Genomic DNA, 18,760 nt, shown 5'->3' with positions numbered 1-18,760 from the left:
ATTTGAAAATGAAAGTACTTAAACATACTGCAACTGCTTCAGAAGAGTGAGAAGATGAGTTTCCTGCATTGCTCAGCAGATGGGCATCTCTGATATCAACCCACAGTCTTTACTCTGGGTTTCTTTCACACAGTTTGGGAGGCTGATAATTATGCTACAAGAACTTGGACAATGTTTAAGAGATTCTGTTCCTTACTGGGATTTTTGTTACCACTTTATCATAGTCTGCTAACCTACCCACACCACACCCAAACACAAGCAAACCACCATGGAAAAAGAAAAATCCAAAAAATGAAACCCCACAGTTTTCAACCACTGCTCAAAGTACAATGCATTGTCTTGTTTATTTTATAGCCTGCTTAATTGAAGGACTTGTCTACAGTAGAACCAGGAAGACTCCCCACGCAAACAAAACCTTTAAGTTTACTTGCTGTAAGTTTAGCATTTTGACTCCAGGAAGAAAGAGCCTTGTTTTATACCATCACTCTAGCACCAGAGGTGTCACCACAACTGTCACCTAAATCAGAAACCAAAGACTGAGTTTCTAGCAAGTTTCACCAGGAAATTTAGAAACAAAAAACACAATCATGAAGGAAAGTTTTATTTGATTTGTAATGCCCACATCCTAAGATTATAAGATTAAAGGTATTTAAAAAAAATTTAGCTGCAAAGAAAAAGAAAGAAGCAAAACAAGAACAGATTTTTACACCTTTAGGAAATCAAGAAAAAATAGGCACAAGTTTACATTCATTAGTTTCACGTATGGCAGAGGAATGTTTTCATGAAGAGGGGTAAATAAAATCCTGCTTTCCCACCTCCTTGTATGAGACAGCACAAGTCATGCTCTTCAAAGCCACACCGATCTTGTAGATACAACAAGGCAGATTTTTCCTCATATTTTTTTATTAATGTATTTGTGCTTTAAAGATCATAAAGAGCGTCCTAGAGCCATTTGGTTTAGTCTCTACATTGATACTAAAGTACTGAGTACGTACTTTAACCACTGGCGAAGCTTGTTACAACCTCCACATAAAAACTGAAAGTCATGCCTATTTGAAATTCTGTTTAAGCATCAGAAACTATGGAAGGATTTTATTTCATAGCTGCTAAGCCACTTTAAATCCCCATCAGTGTTAAAATCTTGCAAAATCAGCCCAGAATGATTTAACCCCTTGAGAATAAGGGTTTATTATAAAATAGGCAAATATCTTATCTCTAGAGATTCTACCTGAATATGTATCTCATCTGCTACTAATACTGAAGAATTTCCTTTGCTAAAACACAACATGCTGGGGAAAGAAGGATTTTCTAGTGATCTCTTACAAAGCCAGAGGGCAGGCAGGCAGTTGTTCCGTCATAATCTTTTACTCTACCCTGCAAAACAGACGAGTATGAGGTGGTTGCTATTTGGGCCAAGCCCTGCTCTGGATGGGATCGGTGGAAGCAGCCCGAGCTCCCGCCTGGGGTTGCATCCGAAGGAGCTGAACGCAGCAGGTCACTGACCACCACACCTCAGGTCAGGGAGAGCTTCTTCCACAGGAACTGCTCCTCTGAACCCGCTGATCTGCAGTACCTTCAGAGGCTGTAAACACCTTTCTTCTGCCTTTCCTCTCAAGCTACACTGGGATTGGGGAGGGAGAAAGAGCAGCAATGAAATAGCAGGGCAGGGGTGTAGAGAAGTTTAACATCCTCCCCAGTAAAGAGAAAATCAGTTTGTCTCAGCAGACATCCTCAGCTTGTGCAGGAGCAAGTTAGTGTTGATGGGTGGAGGGGGAGAACTCAACGTTCAAGAAGCTGTGGACGTTCCCTAGGAAGATTCCTCTTTACCTTCACTGGGGGGGGCAATGTACCATATTTGCAATAAGGGCTAAGGAAAAACATAAAGCTGTAATAAAACTGTCTTTCTTCCATTTGATTGATTATGAATTTACAATTTCTTAGCTTAAAAAGCTGCAGTGCAAGTTAGTGTTTGCTTCATGGGGACCCTGTTTCAGTATCCTCTCCCGCAAGGATGCAAAAAGACCAAAGTCAGCAGCCAGTGTTCTTGTCTGTACACAAAGCAGGCTGCCCCAAGCACTGAGGCCAAAATGCACTCAAAGTAGTAAATAAATACACATAAAACAATTCTAAAAATAAGAAATAAACAGCATTGATTGTTTAGAATTACAATCCATCTTATTACATTAATCTTCACATTTTAGCATCTTTTTAACCACTATACAAAGCTGCTGAAGTTACTCTTTCTTCTAAACCAGCCATACAAGAGCACAAAGCACTATAAACATTTTTTTTTGGCAAAGTAACTTGCTTTCAGAATATAATGTACTTTTGAATCACAGTTTACATATAGCAGGTGTGTCGTGCTAATACAACATCCTCTCTTTCTTCTCTCACTGCATGCTGCCAGGAGCAAGACACCTCAGAGAACTTTCCTAGTTTCAATTGCTGTCTCTTAAATCCTTCTCATAACAGTTTATTTCATGCAGCCTCATTTGGGTCAGCTGCTCCTCACTTCTGCCTCAGCACTGTCTTGTTTATTGCATTAATCTGGTCTTCAGGATAAGCCACATCAGTCTGATGTGCTTATAGAGCAACAGATGTTATGTGCTCTACACTTACCCTCTTGCAAGCATCTCAGGAGCATTTACCTACTCCTTTTACATCCTCCTGTTTACTTTTTCCCTGCTTACTTCCTTTCGGCTTTTACCAGCAGAATCCATATTAGATATCTGCAGAGGAAGAAAGACATTTGTATTCTCCAAGCCCATGCACTGACTTTCCACTCATATGGAAACTCCAGATTCTTACATATTTTTTTCCCCTTGCAAAAATACAGCTAGATAAAGACTTATGCCTTTTACCTGAACAGACACAAGGGATAATTAATCAGTCTGGAGAAAAAACAGTGAAGCCTATGTTTTTGTTAAAGTCCTCATTTTCTCTTCCCTGAAGACCTCCTCATTCTGAGGCTGGGATTTGGAGCTCTATGTGGACTGAAACAGGAGAAACCATGAGCTGGACCCTCAACCTTCATCTGTGGCATTGCACTCACAGAGGACTCAACAAATCACTGCAAAACTCACACAAAATCCAGGACTGCCTCAAGTCCAGCACACTCCACTGCTGCTATCCTATGCTAGTATCCAACTCAGCACATGTCCCAGAGCAGCCAGATTTCAAGTGCCAGCTGTGCAGTCAGGATCACATCATTTGAGAAAAGCCCATCCCAGCACTACAAGGTGTATCTATATACATATGCATTTGATCTATATCCAAAACTATGCTATGTTTCTTAGGACTGACAGATTATAAAGAGTTGTTTCCTCTCTAGCAGCTTGACCCCAGCTCTCCAGCTACCTGCACACATAACCCCTTTCATACATCACATCCAACATCTACACCTCTTACTACCTTGTGCATAATAGGAATAGGCATCACACTATACCAGTTCTGTCTGCTTGTGTATACCCCACACCTCCTACCGAGCAAAAACTGCTGCTGGCTCATTCTGAAATACAGCAAGGCACTTTGATGGATGTTAAAGACTTTGTGCATGCACAGGCAGGATGCAAATCCACCCCGTCCTTGCACTAGCTCGCCTTAAGGGCAAACATAGACCTCAGCAATCTCCTAAGCAAGGATGACCACGGCACAGAGCCCGTCACCTGGCCTGCAAAGAGCAGCAACACAGAGGGAACAGACCAACTTCCTTAGAGTTTCAGACTGGTTACAAAAGTCTGCATTTTACTTCAGTGCTTTACAGAAGTATTTCTTCCTCCCTGGGAGAGAAATCTTTGCTAGTCACATTGCATGTGTTAAAACATGTAAGGTAAAAATCAGCAGTAATGTCTGTAGAAACACAGCAGAGAAGAACGATAATAAAAATCCCAAAGCAAACAAAGCCTCCTTGAGAAGCTAAGGGTCAAGTGGAGAATTTACCAATGATGTTCTCACTCCCACACACAATCGTAAACATCAGGGATTATCTCCCAGAAAACACAGGCAAAACGGGTACATATGTTGCCCTATTCAAGAGAATCGGGCAAAAACCTGGGCCCAGGCAGTTCATGGTTTATATGACACATTAAAAATAATAATAATAAAAAGAACAGGAAGGTGGAACAAAGAAGAAATTCAAACCATAAGCTGGCAAGTGGTCCTGGATCCATCCCAGCAAACACTACTGGCTACAAAAAGCAGAAGGTCCCACCAGGTTGCTGTGTGTTGAGATAGTCTTGCTGCCACCAATGCACATTGCAGGTAGTTTTATCCATCTCTGGGAGGAAAAAGGTCCTTGTACAAAACTGTTTTCCTCCCCTGACTGGCATCAGATGAGCTCCTTCAGTGGCTCATTTTCACCAGGAAGCATGCCATTCATCTCAGGGGAAGTCTCGGTGCCCAGATATCCCAAGAGGATCTCACTGCGCCGCCGCGAGAGCTGCAAAATATCTTCTGCCAGCGACTGCACTGTTGTGTATCTCACGTTGTCCAAATCAAACATGTCCTTCAGATATTGTACTATCTGGTGCTGCAAAGACAAAAGGAAGGTTTACAGTAACAAGACCTCCTCCCACCTGCTGATACCAGCTGCCTGGACTGCAGCAAGCAGAGAACCCCATAAGGAATTTTGCATGTCTGCCATCCAAGCAAAGATCTGCTTCAGGCTGGGTATTATTTTTGTGGCTAGGCTAGATCCTCTCATGCCTCTGAAACAGGACAGCAGAGCTCCTGAAGTCAGGAAAGCAATCCTGATGTCCATGGCAATATCCATGCAAACATTCAATGAAGGCAACACAGCCTCTCATGATATTATCTACAATAACAAGAGGATTTAGGCTTTAAGATCAAATACGTAACTTTTAAGATCCCATGTACTCTTAGACAAGATATTCTTTCAGTATATGCACCCATAATCTTTTCCAATACTGATGTTATAAACAGATCTTATCACACATTTTTGCTATCACCTATGGTAAATTGTGCTGGGAATTCTTATCAATCTGAATTCAGCAATCTGCATCCCAAAACCCAGTGATTTTTAGAAGGCTTTTGTACAGAGCCAAGTTCTTAATGCCGCATCAGTCACCAAAAGCACACATCTGCAGCTTTAAGGCAGAAGACAGCAGCAGTCCCACAGAGATTAGGTACAGAAAAGCCATCTTACCTTGAAGAAACTGCAGACTTCAGATAGTTGCTGCTTGGGCCCCAGAAAACCAAAGGCTAGAACAGGACTGACATGCTCCGATACGGAGTAGAAATGAGAGATAAAGCCATCTGGTACCTGCCACAGGGAAGGAAAGAATTGGTTGGTCTTGGTTCTCAGACACAATTAGCAGCTTATTCCATATCAGCTACCAAATTCCCTGCCAGAAAGCACTGTGCTTTAGTAACTGAAGTTAAGAGCTACTTAAGAACCTCTCTTCCTGCAGAATTACATTTATCTTTAAGATCCCTTGAAGGATGACTAGAGCTTTCTGTCTTCATGTTTCTAAACTACTATTTTGGGAGGAAAATAAATAGAAGAAAATGAAAGGCAACCATCAGGCAGCCTTTATAGACACTATTTATAATCTCTGGACCAAGCCAGGAAAGGGCATGCAAATATCCAAAACAGAGCTACTGCATGAGAGCACCAATACAGCTTCCAACACTCTCATTTCTCTTTGTACCATCTCACAAAGCAAACCCAGTCATACCAGCTGGTTGTGGGATACGAGTTGAAAACTTGCCAGAGGCCACAGACCCCGTGGCAGAACTGGGGTTATGAAGTTGCAGCTTCCTGTTCCCCAGGTCCAGTAACTCATCTGCTGTGATACTTTAGAAAGCCACAAATTTAAGGGAAGTGCATCAAGTAATAGCTAGTCAGCAATCAGTGCTGGGAAGTGGAGAAGCGCATGAGCCATTCATCGTGCTGCCAGCAGGGAAACTACAATTCAGGAGTAGTCCCTTGTTGTTTGGTGTCTGTGACCATTCCTACGGTATTGTGAGCTGGGAGAAGGAATACCTCTCCCTGACAGGCAACGTTGTCTTTTGAATCCTCACGTTAAGAAAAAGGGAAAATAAACTCAGACTGATTCAGTAAAATACTGGCATGGCACTGGAGCAATGATAGCAGGACCCCAGTGCTCTAAAGCATCACAAAAAATGATTCAGTTCAGTCTCATACCACTTAGATCTTGTATTTTGTCAAGATATAGGTGTTATCTTTTCAACTTCAAATACATTAGGTTCTCTCCCGTTTAATTAATTTTGCTTACCATCAGAAGCCTCCTTTTTGCTTTCAGAACTGACCAGCAGGCAGTTGCTAGAGCCTACAATTAACGGAGAGACACCATCAATTACTGGGATTACTTTAAAAAACAAAACAAAACAAAACAACAGTTTACCAACACATTGCCATCAAAATATCAAAGCAGTGGCCCTTTTGTGCCAACAACTCTAAAATTAGTGACAAAATCAAAGTGAACTGAAAGTAGATTTAGCCACTCCAGATCCATTCCAGAAAAGCCGAAGTGTTTTTGAAGATTGCTAATATGATCTGACATAGTTGCCAAACACCCCAGAATGCAGACTGTAAGCAGATCGTTGTTAAAAGGTGCCTCCCAACCATCATCTTCTCAGTCTATGAAACTAATCGGTCTTAGATATGCAGCTGCGGGCCAGGACTAGAGGAAAGTGCTGCTATTTGAGCCTCAGTGTCTCCTGAGGTACCACCAGAATGAATAACCAGGCGCAAAAAAAACACACACGTTTTTCCCTACATTTTGATCCTCTTATTCTCATTCATATGCATTGTCATCTTTTAACATCTCCATGGCATCACTGATAAAGGCCGCTAGAGAAGTAAGTCTATTGGAGCCAACCAGATCCTTTCAAAATAAGGAAAGCTTCCCTGTACACAATTTACATGTACCAGAAGACTGTTGTTTAGAGCTTCAGGCAAGCACGGTATTTCTAAAAAGAAAACTCAGCTCAGCCAGGACAGCTGAGGTTTTACTCTGCTAGCCTTGGCACTGCGATCTCACGCTCAGCGCAAGGACTCCCTGTTTAACGCACCGTCTCCTTGAAGCTGTCAGACAGCCAGCGGTTGCGCAGCACAGCCAGCACGGAGGAGGGTGGGTTCTCCAGATCCTCAAAAGCATCCATGAGGATGAAGTCCAGCACAATATCAAAAAAACTCATGCACACCACCTGTCAGAGAGCAGAACAGTCTGTAAAGGGAACAGGTTTAAAAGAAAAGAGACAGACTTTACTCTTGGTTTGAAGCAACAAAATGCAATGAGCTGAAATACACAATGTAATCGTATTTCAGCAGCAGTTCTTTTGCTCCCGGGGTGCTCCTCCACATCCATTATCTTCCAACTCATCTGCAACTTTGTAGAGATAATGTCTTTACCAACCCCTCTTCCCTCCAGCTCCTGCTGAGTGGTCGGCCAGGTCTCTTGCTTCAGTGCATAATGCAGCATCTCCTCATAGCTTTCCAGAAAAGCTTTGGGATTCTGGGAGAACAGAGAAACAAAACACTTCAGAAGGTACAACAGCTGTGGACACATTTCACCGAAGTTTGACTACTCTATTTCAAGCTAACATCAACACATGTGGGTGAAGTTTTTAGCCAAAACACTTTTTGTGCAGAAAGAGAGAATTTATTTCTGGGAGGCATGGATGGCCCCCGGCTCAGCTGTGACTCAAAGCACCTATGTTGCTCCACTTTCTTTAAGGAAGTAGCTAGGACATCTGTATGCAAACTGAGCCACTAAGGGACTAACACCGTGCAAGCAATGATCTCCCTGTTCAGGGGATGATCAGTGACTAAGCCAGTGATTTGAGAACTGGTACGTCGTAGTAACCAGCATACAGATGAAGTTTTCTTCTTTCAACACACTGGACAAGTTCTGGGTGGGGATGGAGGAACAAGTGTCCCTGTGCTCAAGACACAGCTGAGTCATTACACAAACTTCATACCTTTTCAGCTTTTGACATCAGTCCTATCACCATTTGCTTCCCAACCTCCCCAAAAAACAGCTGATTGCTTTCATCCTTCAGCAGCTCCTGCAAAGGGAACACAAGAATTCTCCTGTGAATGCCTACACCCACATGAATTCTGAGTTGGGAGAAAAAAAGGACAGGACACAAAGCAGTGCAATGCTGCATACACCAGTATCATTAACCTTTATTAAGCTGGAGTCTAGAAATCAAAACTGCTCTCTCCAGGAAGTGAGTTTAAAATTAGGCTGGAAGACTGGAAGCGGCAAGAATGGAGGCACAGGAGCCACAGGGTGGCAGTGGGGCCAGGGCACAAAAGCTGCTGTTCAGGCTCTAGACACACATTGCCAGAAGAGGACTGCGGCAAGGAGAAGGAAACCTTGCTCTCCCCACCTCAGAGGTTTGACTCCAGCCCAGTGAAAAGCTCTTAAGTGGGAGTATCAGCTTCTGGGCAACTTTGAAATTCCCAAACTTTAACTTCCCAGAACTAAACCAGCATCAGTGGCCATGTAACCACTGCTCAAGCTGGGCACAGGTAACAGGGGATCCTCTCCCTCTCCAAATCAAACTGATCAGGATGGGATTAGAGCATTACACCAGGGGAGCTTGAGCTGCTGCTGCTTCTGCTTTTACTTGCTCTAGAGAGGCAAAGAGTTCACCCCTGTGCTGGCAGAGGAGAACGTGGAGAACAGGAACCCAGGAGCCTTGAGCTGTTCTCACCTGGAAGGCCTGCCTGACACAATGCAGCTTTGCAAGGAAATCCTGGTCGCTGTAGCAGCCAAGGAGCTCTGTCCTAGAGGGAAAGGGGAAGGACTGCATAAATTTCAGCTCTCCTGATGTCTGTGTTCCTAACAACTATGCTCCCCCCAAAAAAATACTTTCTCCTAGGCGCAGACTGGGAATTAACAACTGCATTCCCTTTGCACAGCTCCCTGGGGGACCAGAGCATCTCTGCAAAGGCTGTTGCAGTGCAGGATTATGCCAGCCAGCCGCACAGAACAGGTGCATTTCTCTTTACTAATTTCCTGGAACAACTACCCTTTCCTAATATGTGTCCTAAAATCTGGGGCTAGTTCCCTGAGAAGTCCGAACCAGCAGGAAGGATGCTAAGAGTTTCCGTCCCCAAAGGGTTATTCTGGTTATAGGGCTGCTCAAAGGCAAATAACATGTTCACACTGCTCAAAGGAGCCTCGACACAAGGATCCACAACTCCAGCTGGCACTTCACCTCAGTGTCCGGCATGCAACTTTCCCTTCTTTCACTAACTGCAGAGCTTCTTCATATGCCGCCACTGGCTTAGAGAGGTGGAACGGTATTTCCTCAAAGTGGAGAGAGTCAAAGAGCTGTAGGGGTGGCAAGAGGCATGGGAGGAACAAAATGATCTTGTTAAATATTTGTAAATACTCAGAGACTGCACACAAGCAAGATGTGCCTTCTTCAGCTAGCAAACTTTTGTCAGTGCCAATTATTTCATGCAAAGATGTTTCTTTTCCCACCAGTTTCAAAGCTGTCTCAGCTCTGACACAGCTCAATATCCCCTAAAACTTACACAACCAAGCCACATTACATTAGATTTACAGTACTATCCTATCTGTTATGGCATGTTTTCTACAGTAGATAGGAAGATGACATGGAAATGCTGGTTGGAAAGGCTGCACTATGTCCCTAATTAAAAACCTTTTCCTAACATCCATCATGAACTTCCCAGCTTGGGGCTGTTGCTCCATGTTTTATCATCTTCCTCTACCAAGATGTGTTTAGCTCCACTGCCTTTGTGGCTCCCCTTCAAGCAGCTGGACTGTGACAAACAGCTGAAACTTAAGTCACCTCTGCTGCAGAGAAGAAGGAGTCCTCAGAAATTGAGCTGTCTTCATCATCCGTCCGAAGCCGCAATGACCCATCCGTCAACGGAAGCATTAAAGTCTTCTCTGGAGGAAAGGAAGAAGCTGCATATTGGAGTTTATGGACTACCATTCCTCTTAGCTCCTGCGCTCTCTCCCTCCCACCCCCACAAACAGCACTTTGTCACTACTTCATTGCCTGGCTTACAGAAAAGACATAAAACCAGACAGGAAACTGGCATTTTAATGTATTTCTAACCCAGCTTCCATACCCAGATCCAGCAGCATGCTGTCTGATGGAAGTGAAGACCCAAACTCTTCCTGGAGGTGGTAGGCTCGGTGCAAGAGGGACTCCAGCTTCTCGGCGAACTCCCTTTTCTGGGACTCCTCCTTGAACATACATAAATGGCACCCTTAGTTAGCCAGCTGGGCAGAGACAGATTGACAGCACAAATATGGAGGGAAATTTTCAGTAAAATGGGATTTACAGTTTGCAGATTAAATGATGGGGGGGGGGGGAACCACACGACTCATTAATCCTACAATGCAGCTAATAATGTGAGGGAAGGGAAGCTTCTGCATAGCCTATTCAAACCCTTTGGCTTTTTAGCTTCACAATTTTGTTTTCCTGACAAAAAAAGGAAGAAAGAACTTAACTTTAACCTGCCATCCAGAAAAACAGGTATTTTAATGAGTTACAGATCACTTAATTCTCCTGACTTGTGACTTTAGCCTAATTTCAAGAGGGAATCACATCAGAAAACGTGTGTCGAATACAACAGAGTATCCAGAACTGGATAACAGAGTAAGAGTCCTTGGATTAAGGTGCTGGGCATAAGCAAAGTTTGCTGTAAGCAGCACAGGAGGACAGAAAAAAAAAAGGGAGAAAAATAAGACTTACACAGCATCTTGCCTTCATGCCCCTGTGTCTGCATGAGTATCTCACCCAGAAGACAGAAGCATTAACAAGAAGCATGAAATCTCTTTTGATAATGAATCAACTGTTTTTAAGTTAGTTTTAGAAATACTATACGACTGTTCAAGGAGAGACAACAAGAGAATCCAGATTTGACTTGGATAAATATTATTGACCACAAAAGACAAATATCCCACATAGCTAGTATACCAGGCCCTGTTTATAAGAGGCGGGAACACTTTTTGCCAGCGAGAACTCCTGGAGAGTTAGGAGTTTAGCGCTTTTCACAGTCCTGGGCTACAGCTGCTCTCTTTAGCTTCGTGGTTGTCACTGAGCCATTCTAGTTTGAATCTCCTTATCAGAGGCCTTCCCTGCATAGTCCTCAAGTCCAAGACAACAAGGCGTTGTACAAAAATACTTGTTTCTGTAGCCGTAGGCAGAACGAGTTACTCATCTCCCTGACCCATTTGCTCAGTCAGCAGGGGCATACTTAGCTCCTGCCGAGTTCCCACTTTGCTTTACTCATTAATACACACAGGCAGCTGGCCTCTGCTTCTCCACCCAGCTTCCTAGGAAGTGATCGTGATCATCAAGATCTCCATTTTCAAACATGTTAAAAAGTTACAGACACAACACTACCAGGCAAAAAGCTATTTCTTTCTCTCCGGTGCTGTATTTGTTACAGCCTTTTCCTACCGCAGCCTCTGCTGCTGGAGGACTTGCATGACAGTGACTGACATGATGCTGGAAGGTGGGTAGAAAAGCTGGGGAATGAGGGGGCGAGACTTATTAAAAAGAAAAAGAAATTAAAACCACCCACTCACATTGCATAAGGAAGCCACAGATATAGACAGCTCTTAAACAGAGTCTGGCCCAACTCTGCCCTTAATTTGCTCTTCTTTTAACCTCCTAATTACTGCTTCCCACACCCAGACTGGTCTTTCAGCATGTTCCCCAGCTGACAAATGCAAGGCAAAAGTGGGGACCTACCTCTGGGATGTTCTCAGACATGCCCTCTTGCTGTTTCTTGCTGTCCCAGGGCACGGGAGTGCTGGTACTCACACTGTCCCTCTGCCTGATGGTCAGTGCTTGCTCCCACTTCTGCAGGGCCTCCTCAAACAGCTCCATGCCTGGCAATACAACCAAATACAAGCTGTGAGAGTCCCAGGCCACTTAGGAACAAAGCAATACAGCACGAGTCTTTGCTCACTCAGACAATCCAGCGAAGATGGAAGCCTCTCCCCAACTGATAAGAAAGAATAAATATATTCTATGTCTTTCCCTTTTAAATATGGTTTAATTTGGATTAGAAGTTAAGGAGAACATCCCTAAACTGGTTAAAACATCAGCCGTGTTACTTCCAAAATACTGTTCTCCAGGGATAAACAACCTCCCCAGGGCGATGTCACCCTTGGCTTGTTTACCTTGAATGTAGAGGCTTTCTGCACTGGAATCACCAATGGCTCCAGCATCTCCCATTGCCTGGGCCTCCCACATCCCTGCTGATGCTGGTGTTGGACTTGAAGAGTTGACTACTACCATCTGCAGGAAGGGAACGGAGAGCAGCAAATGCCTTTTGAATTCTCTCCAAAGGTAGCAATGTTAAGACCACACAAACACCACCATCAGTTAAATTTCAACGATAAGCCATTTCCCTTCCCCATGTTTGCCCTTGTGTTTCCCCATATCAGTACTCCCTTGCCTGGGAAGGGGAAGGTGTCAAGGGTTACCAGCCCCCTCCCACTTGGGTTCACACTATGCTGTCAACTGCCAAGAGCCCCATGAGAGGGGAGACAAGGTGAGAAGTCCTCCCCTTCTCCACCCAGCACCACAGCGGTGTCTTTGATAGCACATAAAGTTGTGTGGGAAATACCTTCCCAACCAATTTACACTGAAGCCTCATTAGGAAATGGTGAGCTGTACAACGATCAGCACTAGCAGGAGAGCACTGATGGAGGCGACAGCCTGAGAAAGCTCCAAAGCAATTGCTACAAAGGCACAAGGATTTTGATAGAAAGTTCACATCAGTCCCACCTGCCTGTGCAAAAAACACTGGAAGTGGGGGGAAGTGACCACAGTCCAAACAAAGGAACAGATTACCAGCAAAAATGCAGCTCAGGACTTTGGCCAAGGGGATCCTTGCTCTTTTCTTTGTAAACAAACCTCCTGGGAGGGCTGAGCACTAAGGTCCACAGAGCAAATTGTCAGCTTTCTCCAATTTCACACTAGCGCATAAATGTCTTTTAAAGTCTGACTCAGTACAGTGCTGGGTTCAAACACTATCAATGACCAGTGTTTTCATGTGGCTTAGACAAAGATGTCCAAATGTGAGCCTGATACTAGAAAAAAGCTACAATAATTGTCTGACAGATTAATTCTTGCCCTGGCTCCATTGGTTAATCTCTGCGGAGTATTAACAAATAACCTTGACATCCAGCATTGCAAATCATCAGTTCACTGCTGCTGACTTATTTACTAGATGGCAAAAACGACCCCCAGGAAGCAGATGAGAGAGCAGGCAGAAACTGCAGCTGTGTGAAGGATGAGCTGTTTTTCCATCAAGTAACATGAAAGCAATGAGTACAGTGTCACAGATGCTCAGCTCCCACACAATGAAGGGGGTACGGGAACAGATCCCTCTCCATGTGGATATCCCCACCCATGCACCAGCAGTGGAAAAAGGAATTTGCATAGTTTTTTTATCTAAAGAGAAACAGACTTCAATGATACAAAACCCGGATGGCATCTGTGGGAAGGGAGAAGCCGCAGGGGAATTAAATGGACGTCCCTGCAGGGGTAGGGAGGCCGGAGCTGGACACAGCTTGGTCCTCACTGACACATCCCATCATATCCCAGTTACCCCAGGGGAATATGGGTGCAGGGCTGCACACCCAGCACCGTGCCAGCACTGCCGCCTGCTGGAGACACACTTTGGCCAGCACAGATTTTTGGCAACTTTCTGGTACTTTAACCATACAGGACAAGCTAAAATACAGCAATGCCTGCACATACTGTAGGGTTCTGCTAGCCAACAGCTCCCTTCGAAGGGGTGATTTTTCCCTCTCTTGCCCCAGTATTGCTAATCAGCCACGGAGCCCAAGTGGGTGATGCCAAGGGGGTGTTTCGCAGTAAGCTGCAGTGCACAAAACTGCAGAGGTTGCTTGTGCCACCTGCTGCTCCAACAGCAGCACACAGGGCTTTGAGCAAGGGGGATGTAAAACAGGTCTTGAAGCCACAAATGCTCCCCAATCCTTCTGTGTTTGGACTGACAAGAGGTGGATATAAGCAGTGATGACTTCTGCTGCCTGGTCAAGCCTGAATTACCTGTATTTATAGGCTGCTTTTGGCTTTGGAGGAAATAGAACGACTAGGCTGTGTTTTCAACCTGCACTGCTTCCTGAACAGAGCTATTGGATTTTGGTAGTTAACTTGGTTTTACCAGCCAAGCAACCTGTGAGCAGCCCCAGCACAGGGGCTGCTGGGCCACCTAAGCCACCACCACAGACGGAAGCAAACAAGCTCCCCATTGCTGTGAGACCCAGCGACAACCCAGCCTCGCTCCTTGAGGGGTCACAGAAAGTCCCGACGAATCCCAGCCATGTCCCACACACAAGACCTTCCTGCAAGCCCCTGTTGGCCAAAGAAGTGGGATGTACCCTGGGGCTCTTGGCCACAGGATAATGCTGCTCTAATTTCATGCAGGCAGCTCCACACCATCAATTTGATGTTAATATCAGAACCCACCCTATAATTGTGCCATAACCTGTTTTGCTCCAAAAACTTTGGCATTATCCATTGGCCAGCACAAGCCCAAGGACTTTGTGATCTTGTTCCAGGTAGGCGCACTTGCACAGGTAGGCGAGCTTGCATCTCCCGGCCCTGCTTCTCCCAGCCCAGCCGAGAAGGTCCTTACCGAAGTGAGGCTGTGGGAGGAACTGGAATGTTTGCTGGGCTCGATGGAGGAAATCCCACTGAGCGTGTCATTGCTCTTGCTGCCAGGACTCTGGACTCTCTTGCTGGAGTATCCTACAGTTGGGAAGGTCACACAAAAACAAAATTTGAGGCCAAGTTCACTGCAGCTGTGAATAGCGAGGGGAACATTGCCCTGTCAAGTGTGACTGTGGATGGGCAAAGCAGTATCCAATACCTAGAAATGAGTCACGGATCTCCTGTATGCTCTATTTTGCTCCGAGACACTAAAAAAGCTGGTATCAGTGGGGATCTGAGGCTCAGGAACGAGTATTTATTTACCACTTATAGATGGCAGGAGGCAAGCACAAGTGGAGAGCATCAAGGAAGAACCCCTCCAGCTTCCCTCAGGCCAGGCAGAGCATGGACATTGCTCCCTTAGTTATTATTAAAAATGCTTAAAGGTTTTCATATGTTTCATAAAACAAATGTTTAATCCCTAAAGTGCTTTGCTGAGGACCTGGGTGAGTCTTACCCCAAAAATCAATAGAATCAGGTGAAGAAGCTGCCCAAGGTCCGGGAGCTGCCACAGAGCTGGACATACACTCCTGACTCCCCAGCCTGGCCCAGGCCACCCTCCCCTCCGGTGCCCAACCTCGCTGACACGGCTGTGCGTGGGACTCCTGGGTCAGGCGTCATATTGGCATCACCGAGATCAATACGCAACCAGGTCACCGTGTACTTGCATGCCATTATTATCGGGGGAAGCATGGTGTAACAGGTCCATGGTCTTTCCGTAGGAAGGGGGATGGGAACTGCAAACCTTGGTGAGAACCTCAGTGACACTTTTTTCTTGCAAGGGCTTTGAGCTCAGGGTCTCTCCCTTTCCTCCACTAACCCTGTGTGCATGGCACTGTGCTTCAGGCTTCTAATTTCATTCTGCATCGATGCACTACACAAATGGCTTTGCTCTCCTCTCCTCCCAGCTGTCAGGAACTTCCCATCACTCCCTGTACACCCTCTTTACTCCCTCACAAAAGGCTTTTGGAGATTTTCCCTTTCTGCAAGGCCAACCTTTCTTCACGGAGGAGACCCTTCTGGTTGGCAAGATGGGCACTGTGATCCCTCCAGGCTTAAAGCCGCACTTCTCCGGAGCAATCTGCTTCTTTCGACGACGACGACGCTTCAGCTGATGAGCTGCAAGAGCCAACGCAACTGTCCCAAGAGCTGTAGCAAACAGCACCTTACGCAGGCCTGGAGAGAGCCGCAGCTGAGAGAAGACAGACTTTAAACACAAAAGATATGAAAAAGCAACGATGAAAAACCAATTCCACCACCCTTTTTTTTTTTTTTTTTTTTTAAAAGCAGTCAAACATAAGACACCTTGGCATTCCCCCTCCCACCCACAAAACACAGCCCCTGCTACACAACTAAGACTTAGCAACAGAGAAACTGCAGAGCATCATTTTGGCAGAAGCTTGAGAACCTGGTCTCAATTCTCATTACCAAAACACACCGCAAAATCTGCACACAGCTTGTAACAGATGCAATCCAGGCTACCCAAATTCAGCTGTGAAACCCTGGTAGCTGAGCTTTATTGCACTACTACAGGTGGGAAATGTATTACTCTTCTTTAAAACAAAAGTCTTTTTTTAGTGTCTTTGACAAAGAGGAAGCTTGAACCTGAGCGTTTCTCCCGGGAAGAGATCTGGGAAGCCCTTCTCTCCCCTGTCCAAGTCCACCCTGAGCAACTCTCTCCCACCACCCCAAACTGTTCATGCAAATCTTACAAACCCTCAAACTGCCTAGGTTCCCCAGCATCACCCCGTCATGCCTCTGTCCCTCACAACTAACACAGACAAAGCCCAAAGAGAAAACCCAAGGAATGCAACGGAAAAGCTTTTCCCACTTGTTGTACCTGTCCGAACGTTGTGTAAACAAACACAGGGATCTCTGCCACGGTCATCGCCAAGGCCTGGATGATGGACATTCCCTCTGTCCTTCTAAATGCCATCTCTGCACGAGGATCTCAGCACCTCCAGGAGTCACAAAGGGGAAGGGCACTTGTGGATGCTGCGTGAGCTGCTCACAAAGAAATCCAACTTTTCTCTGACATCTGGCTGAGAGTCCTGGGGTCAGCCTTCATCCAGCAATCCTCCTCCTGCAGAAAGAGGAGAAAAATCAAGTGAGTGAAGGGAACACATGACCTGCACCTCCTCATACCGCACTTCACAAACCACACACCAGGTCATTGGAGCAGCAATGCTGCTAGAGCCAAGGAGATCTAAAGCATCTTCTCACCAACAGCAGCAATTTTTTTTGCTTGTCCTACCAACCACAGGGGCAGATTCCCAAACTGCTCTACAGCAGCATCATCCCTGGACTCCACAGCTGCCAGAGACTTCTACATACACTAGAACTGGCTGCACGTGGTTGGGATTTTGTTTGCAGTCCCCCTATAAAAAGGTTTCAATGCTGCTTGAGTTTACTCACAGCTTTCCTGGCCATGCTGGGAGCTGGGGAGGAGGGACGTGCTTCACGTCAAGGACAGAGCTACAGAACGACGTACTGAAACTGGCGGGTGGTTGGTCTTTTAAACACCACAAAGTTATAAACCCTTTAGCCTCGCTCTCTGCCAGGCCAGCCTTTGCAGCAAGCCACCTTCACTGCAGCGAGGAGATGCTGCTCTCACCCCGCACGTGGCCATGCTCCAGCCACACCGGGCTCTGGCATCTCCCCACACCGACATGCTACACCCACCCCGGGTCTTACAGCTGCGTGACAACCCCCCATTCCTGCCTGACCCCACGGCTGACAACAACCTCACACCCCACGGCCCGTGGGTTGGCGTAACCCCGTCTGGGAGCCACGTTTGGAAATGGTCTCGAGGTGGCGGGATCCCGCAGGGACCAGACACGGACAACGGACTCTCACCACAAGGTTAAACGCAATGTTTTGGCCAGAGCGGAGATGAGGAGAGCAAAGTGCAAGAGATTTTGGGCACAGAAAACAGCCTGGGGGTTACAACGCTTGGCTGGGGAGCACACGCAGCAAGGCACCAGTGAAACCCCTCTGTCCGGGGCATCTCCCCACAGCCCTGCGTGCCCCGGACTCTCAGGGCGAAGCAGTGACGGGACCCCAGAGCGCTGGGGGTGTTAAACCCACCGGCCATGCAGGGAGCTCCCCACGGGACACCCCGTACCAGCACTGCAGCAAGCTGGGGCCCTGCAAACAGGGCTCCCGGGCCCTTTGTCCCCCCTGGAGCATCCCCACACCCCCTGCATCCCTGGGCACCCCCCATAACCCTGCGCCCTGAGGTCCCTCAGGCCCCTCGCACCCCTGGAGCATCCCCCGGGCCCCCCGCACTCATGCACCCCGGGGCAGCACCCGCACCCCAGGCATCCCTAAACTTCCCGCACGCGTGCATCCCGGGGGGGGTCCCGTACCCTCTGCACCCCGGTGAGTCCCCCCCCACCCCCAGGCCCGGTTCTACCCGGGGGTCCTCGTCTCCGCTCCCCCCCCTCCCCAGCGATGGTGCGGCCCGCCGAGCCCGGCCCCCGCGAGGGAACGCGGGCGGCACCACTCACCGTGGCGGGGGGTACGCGCGGCCCCGCTCGGCACCCTCTCCCCCCGCCGCGCGCCATGGCCGCGGAAGGGCAGCGTCTCCTTCCCCCGCGCCGCAGCCTACCCTGGGCGGGGGCGGGGCCGACGGCGGCGGTGCAGAGCCACCGCCCACCGGCCCCCCTCCAACCAATAAGAGCGGCGAGCTGCCTCCCGGCGCACCTATCGGAACGCATCCCCGGGCCTGGCTCGAGGATGCGGCGGCGAGTGCGGCTGAGCGGCGAGGGGAAGGGGCGGGGGGCGGCGCGAGCGCCCATTCGGCGGCGGCTGACAGCTCCCCCCACCGCCCCGGCTCTCCTTAAAGGGGCAGCAGTCGCCACCCACGCCCCCGGCCCGCCGAGGGGCTCCCCGGGGAGACCGGACGCCCTCATACCACCTCTCCGTTTCGATACTCCTCTCCCGCCGCCGTGCCGCCCGCTCGCCCGGCTGGCTTTGCTCCGGGAGGCCCCACCGGTGAGCCACAGCCCTTTTAAGAGTCCGCGGCGCG

At 47.4% G+C, this 18,760-nt stretch overlaps 1 protein-coding gene across 3 annotated transcripts; it reads right to left on the bottom strand.

Annotated features, from left to right (window-relative positions):
• Positions 1-585: 585 nt before the first annotated feature.
• Positions 586-18,356, bottom strand: MIGA2 (mitoguardin 2). 3 transcript variants are annotated; one of them, XM_069772163.1, is made up of 16 exons: positions 18,240-18,356; positions 16,571-16,813; positions 15,727-15,937; positions 14,657-14,769; positions 12,168-12,285; positions 11,734-11,873; positions 10,100-10,217; positions 9,814-9,914; positions 9,214-9,329; positions 8,707-8,779; positions 7,966-8,052; positions 7,401-7,499; positions 7,057-7,191; positions 6,258-6,311; positions 5,165-5,281; positions 586-4,528 (listed from the first exon to the last, which is right to left on the bottom strand). In XM_069772163.1, the coding sequence occupies exons 2-16, from the start codon at positions 16,664-16,666 to the stop codon at positions 4,328-4,330; spliced, it is 1,779 nt and encodes a 592-aa protein (XP_069628264.1). In that variant the 5' UTR covers positions 16,667-16,813; positions 18,240-18,356; the 3' UTR covers positions 586-4,327. The 3 variants fall into 3 exon arrangements, with proteins under 3 accessions (XP_069628264.1, XP_069628265.1, XP_069628267.1); XM_069772164.1 differs by having other exon boundaries at positions 10,100-10,214; XM_069772166.1 differs by having other exon boundaries at positions 15,727-15,922.
• Between the last annotated feature and the right edge of the window lie 404 nt (positions 18,357-18,760).

The sequence above is a fragment of the Haliaeetus albicilla genome, chromosome 26, assembly GCF_947461875.1.
Source record: "Haliaeetus albicilla chromosome 26, bHalAlb1.1, whole genome shotgun sequence".
Classification (NCBI taxonomy): Eukaryota; Metazoa; Chordata; class Aves; order Accipitriformes; family Accipitridae; genus Haliaeetus; species Haliaeetus albicilla.
The sequence above is the reverse complement of the archived record's forward strand: the minus strand, read 5'-3'. Positions and strand labels throughout refer to the sequence as shown.

What these genes read in the sequence shown, in the direction of transcription:
- MIGA2 (XM_069772163.1), bottom strand. Translation starts at nt 16,666, where the DNA reads ATGGCATTTAGAAGGACAGAGGGAATGTCCATCATCCAGGCCTTGGCG. An exon ending in CAGCATGCTGCTGGATCTGG is followed by an intron (nt 9,915 to 10,099) that starts GTATGGAAGCTG and finishes CCTTTCCTCCAG; the next exon opens with AGAAGACTTTAATGCTTCCG. An exon ending in GTGTCAGGCAGGCCTTCCAG is followed by an intron (nt 8,053 to 8,706) that starts GTGAGAACAGCT and finishes TTCCCTTTGCAG; the next exon opens with GAGCTGCTGAAGGATGAAAG.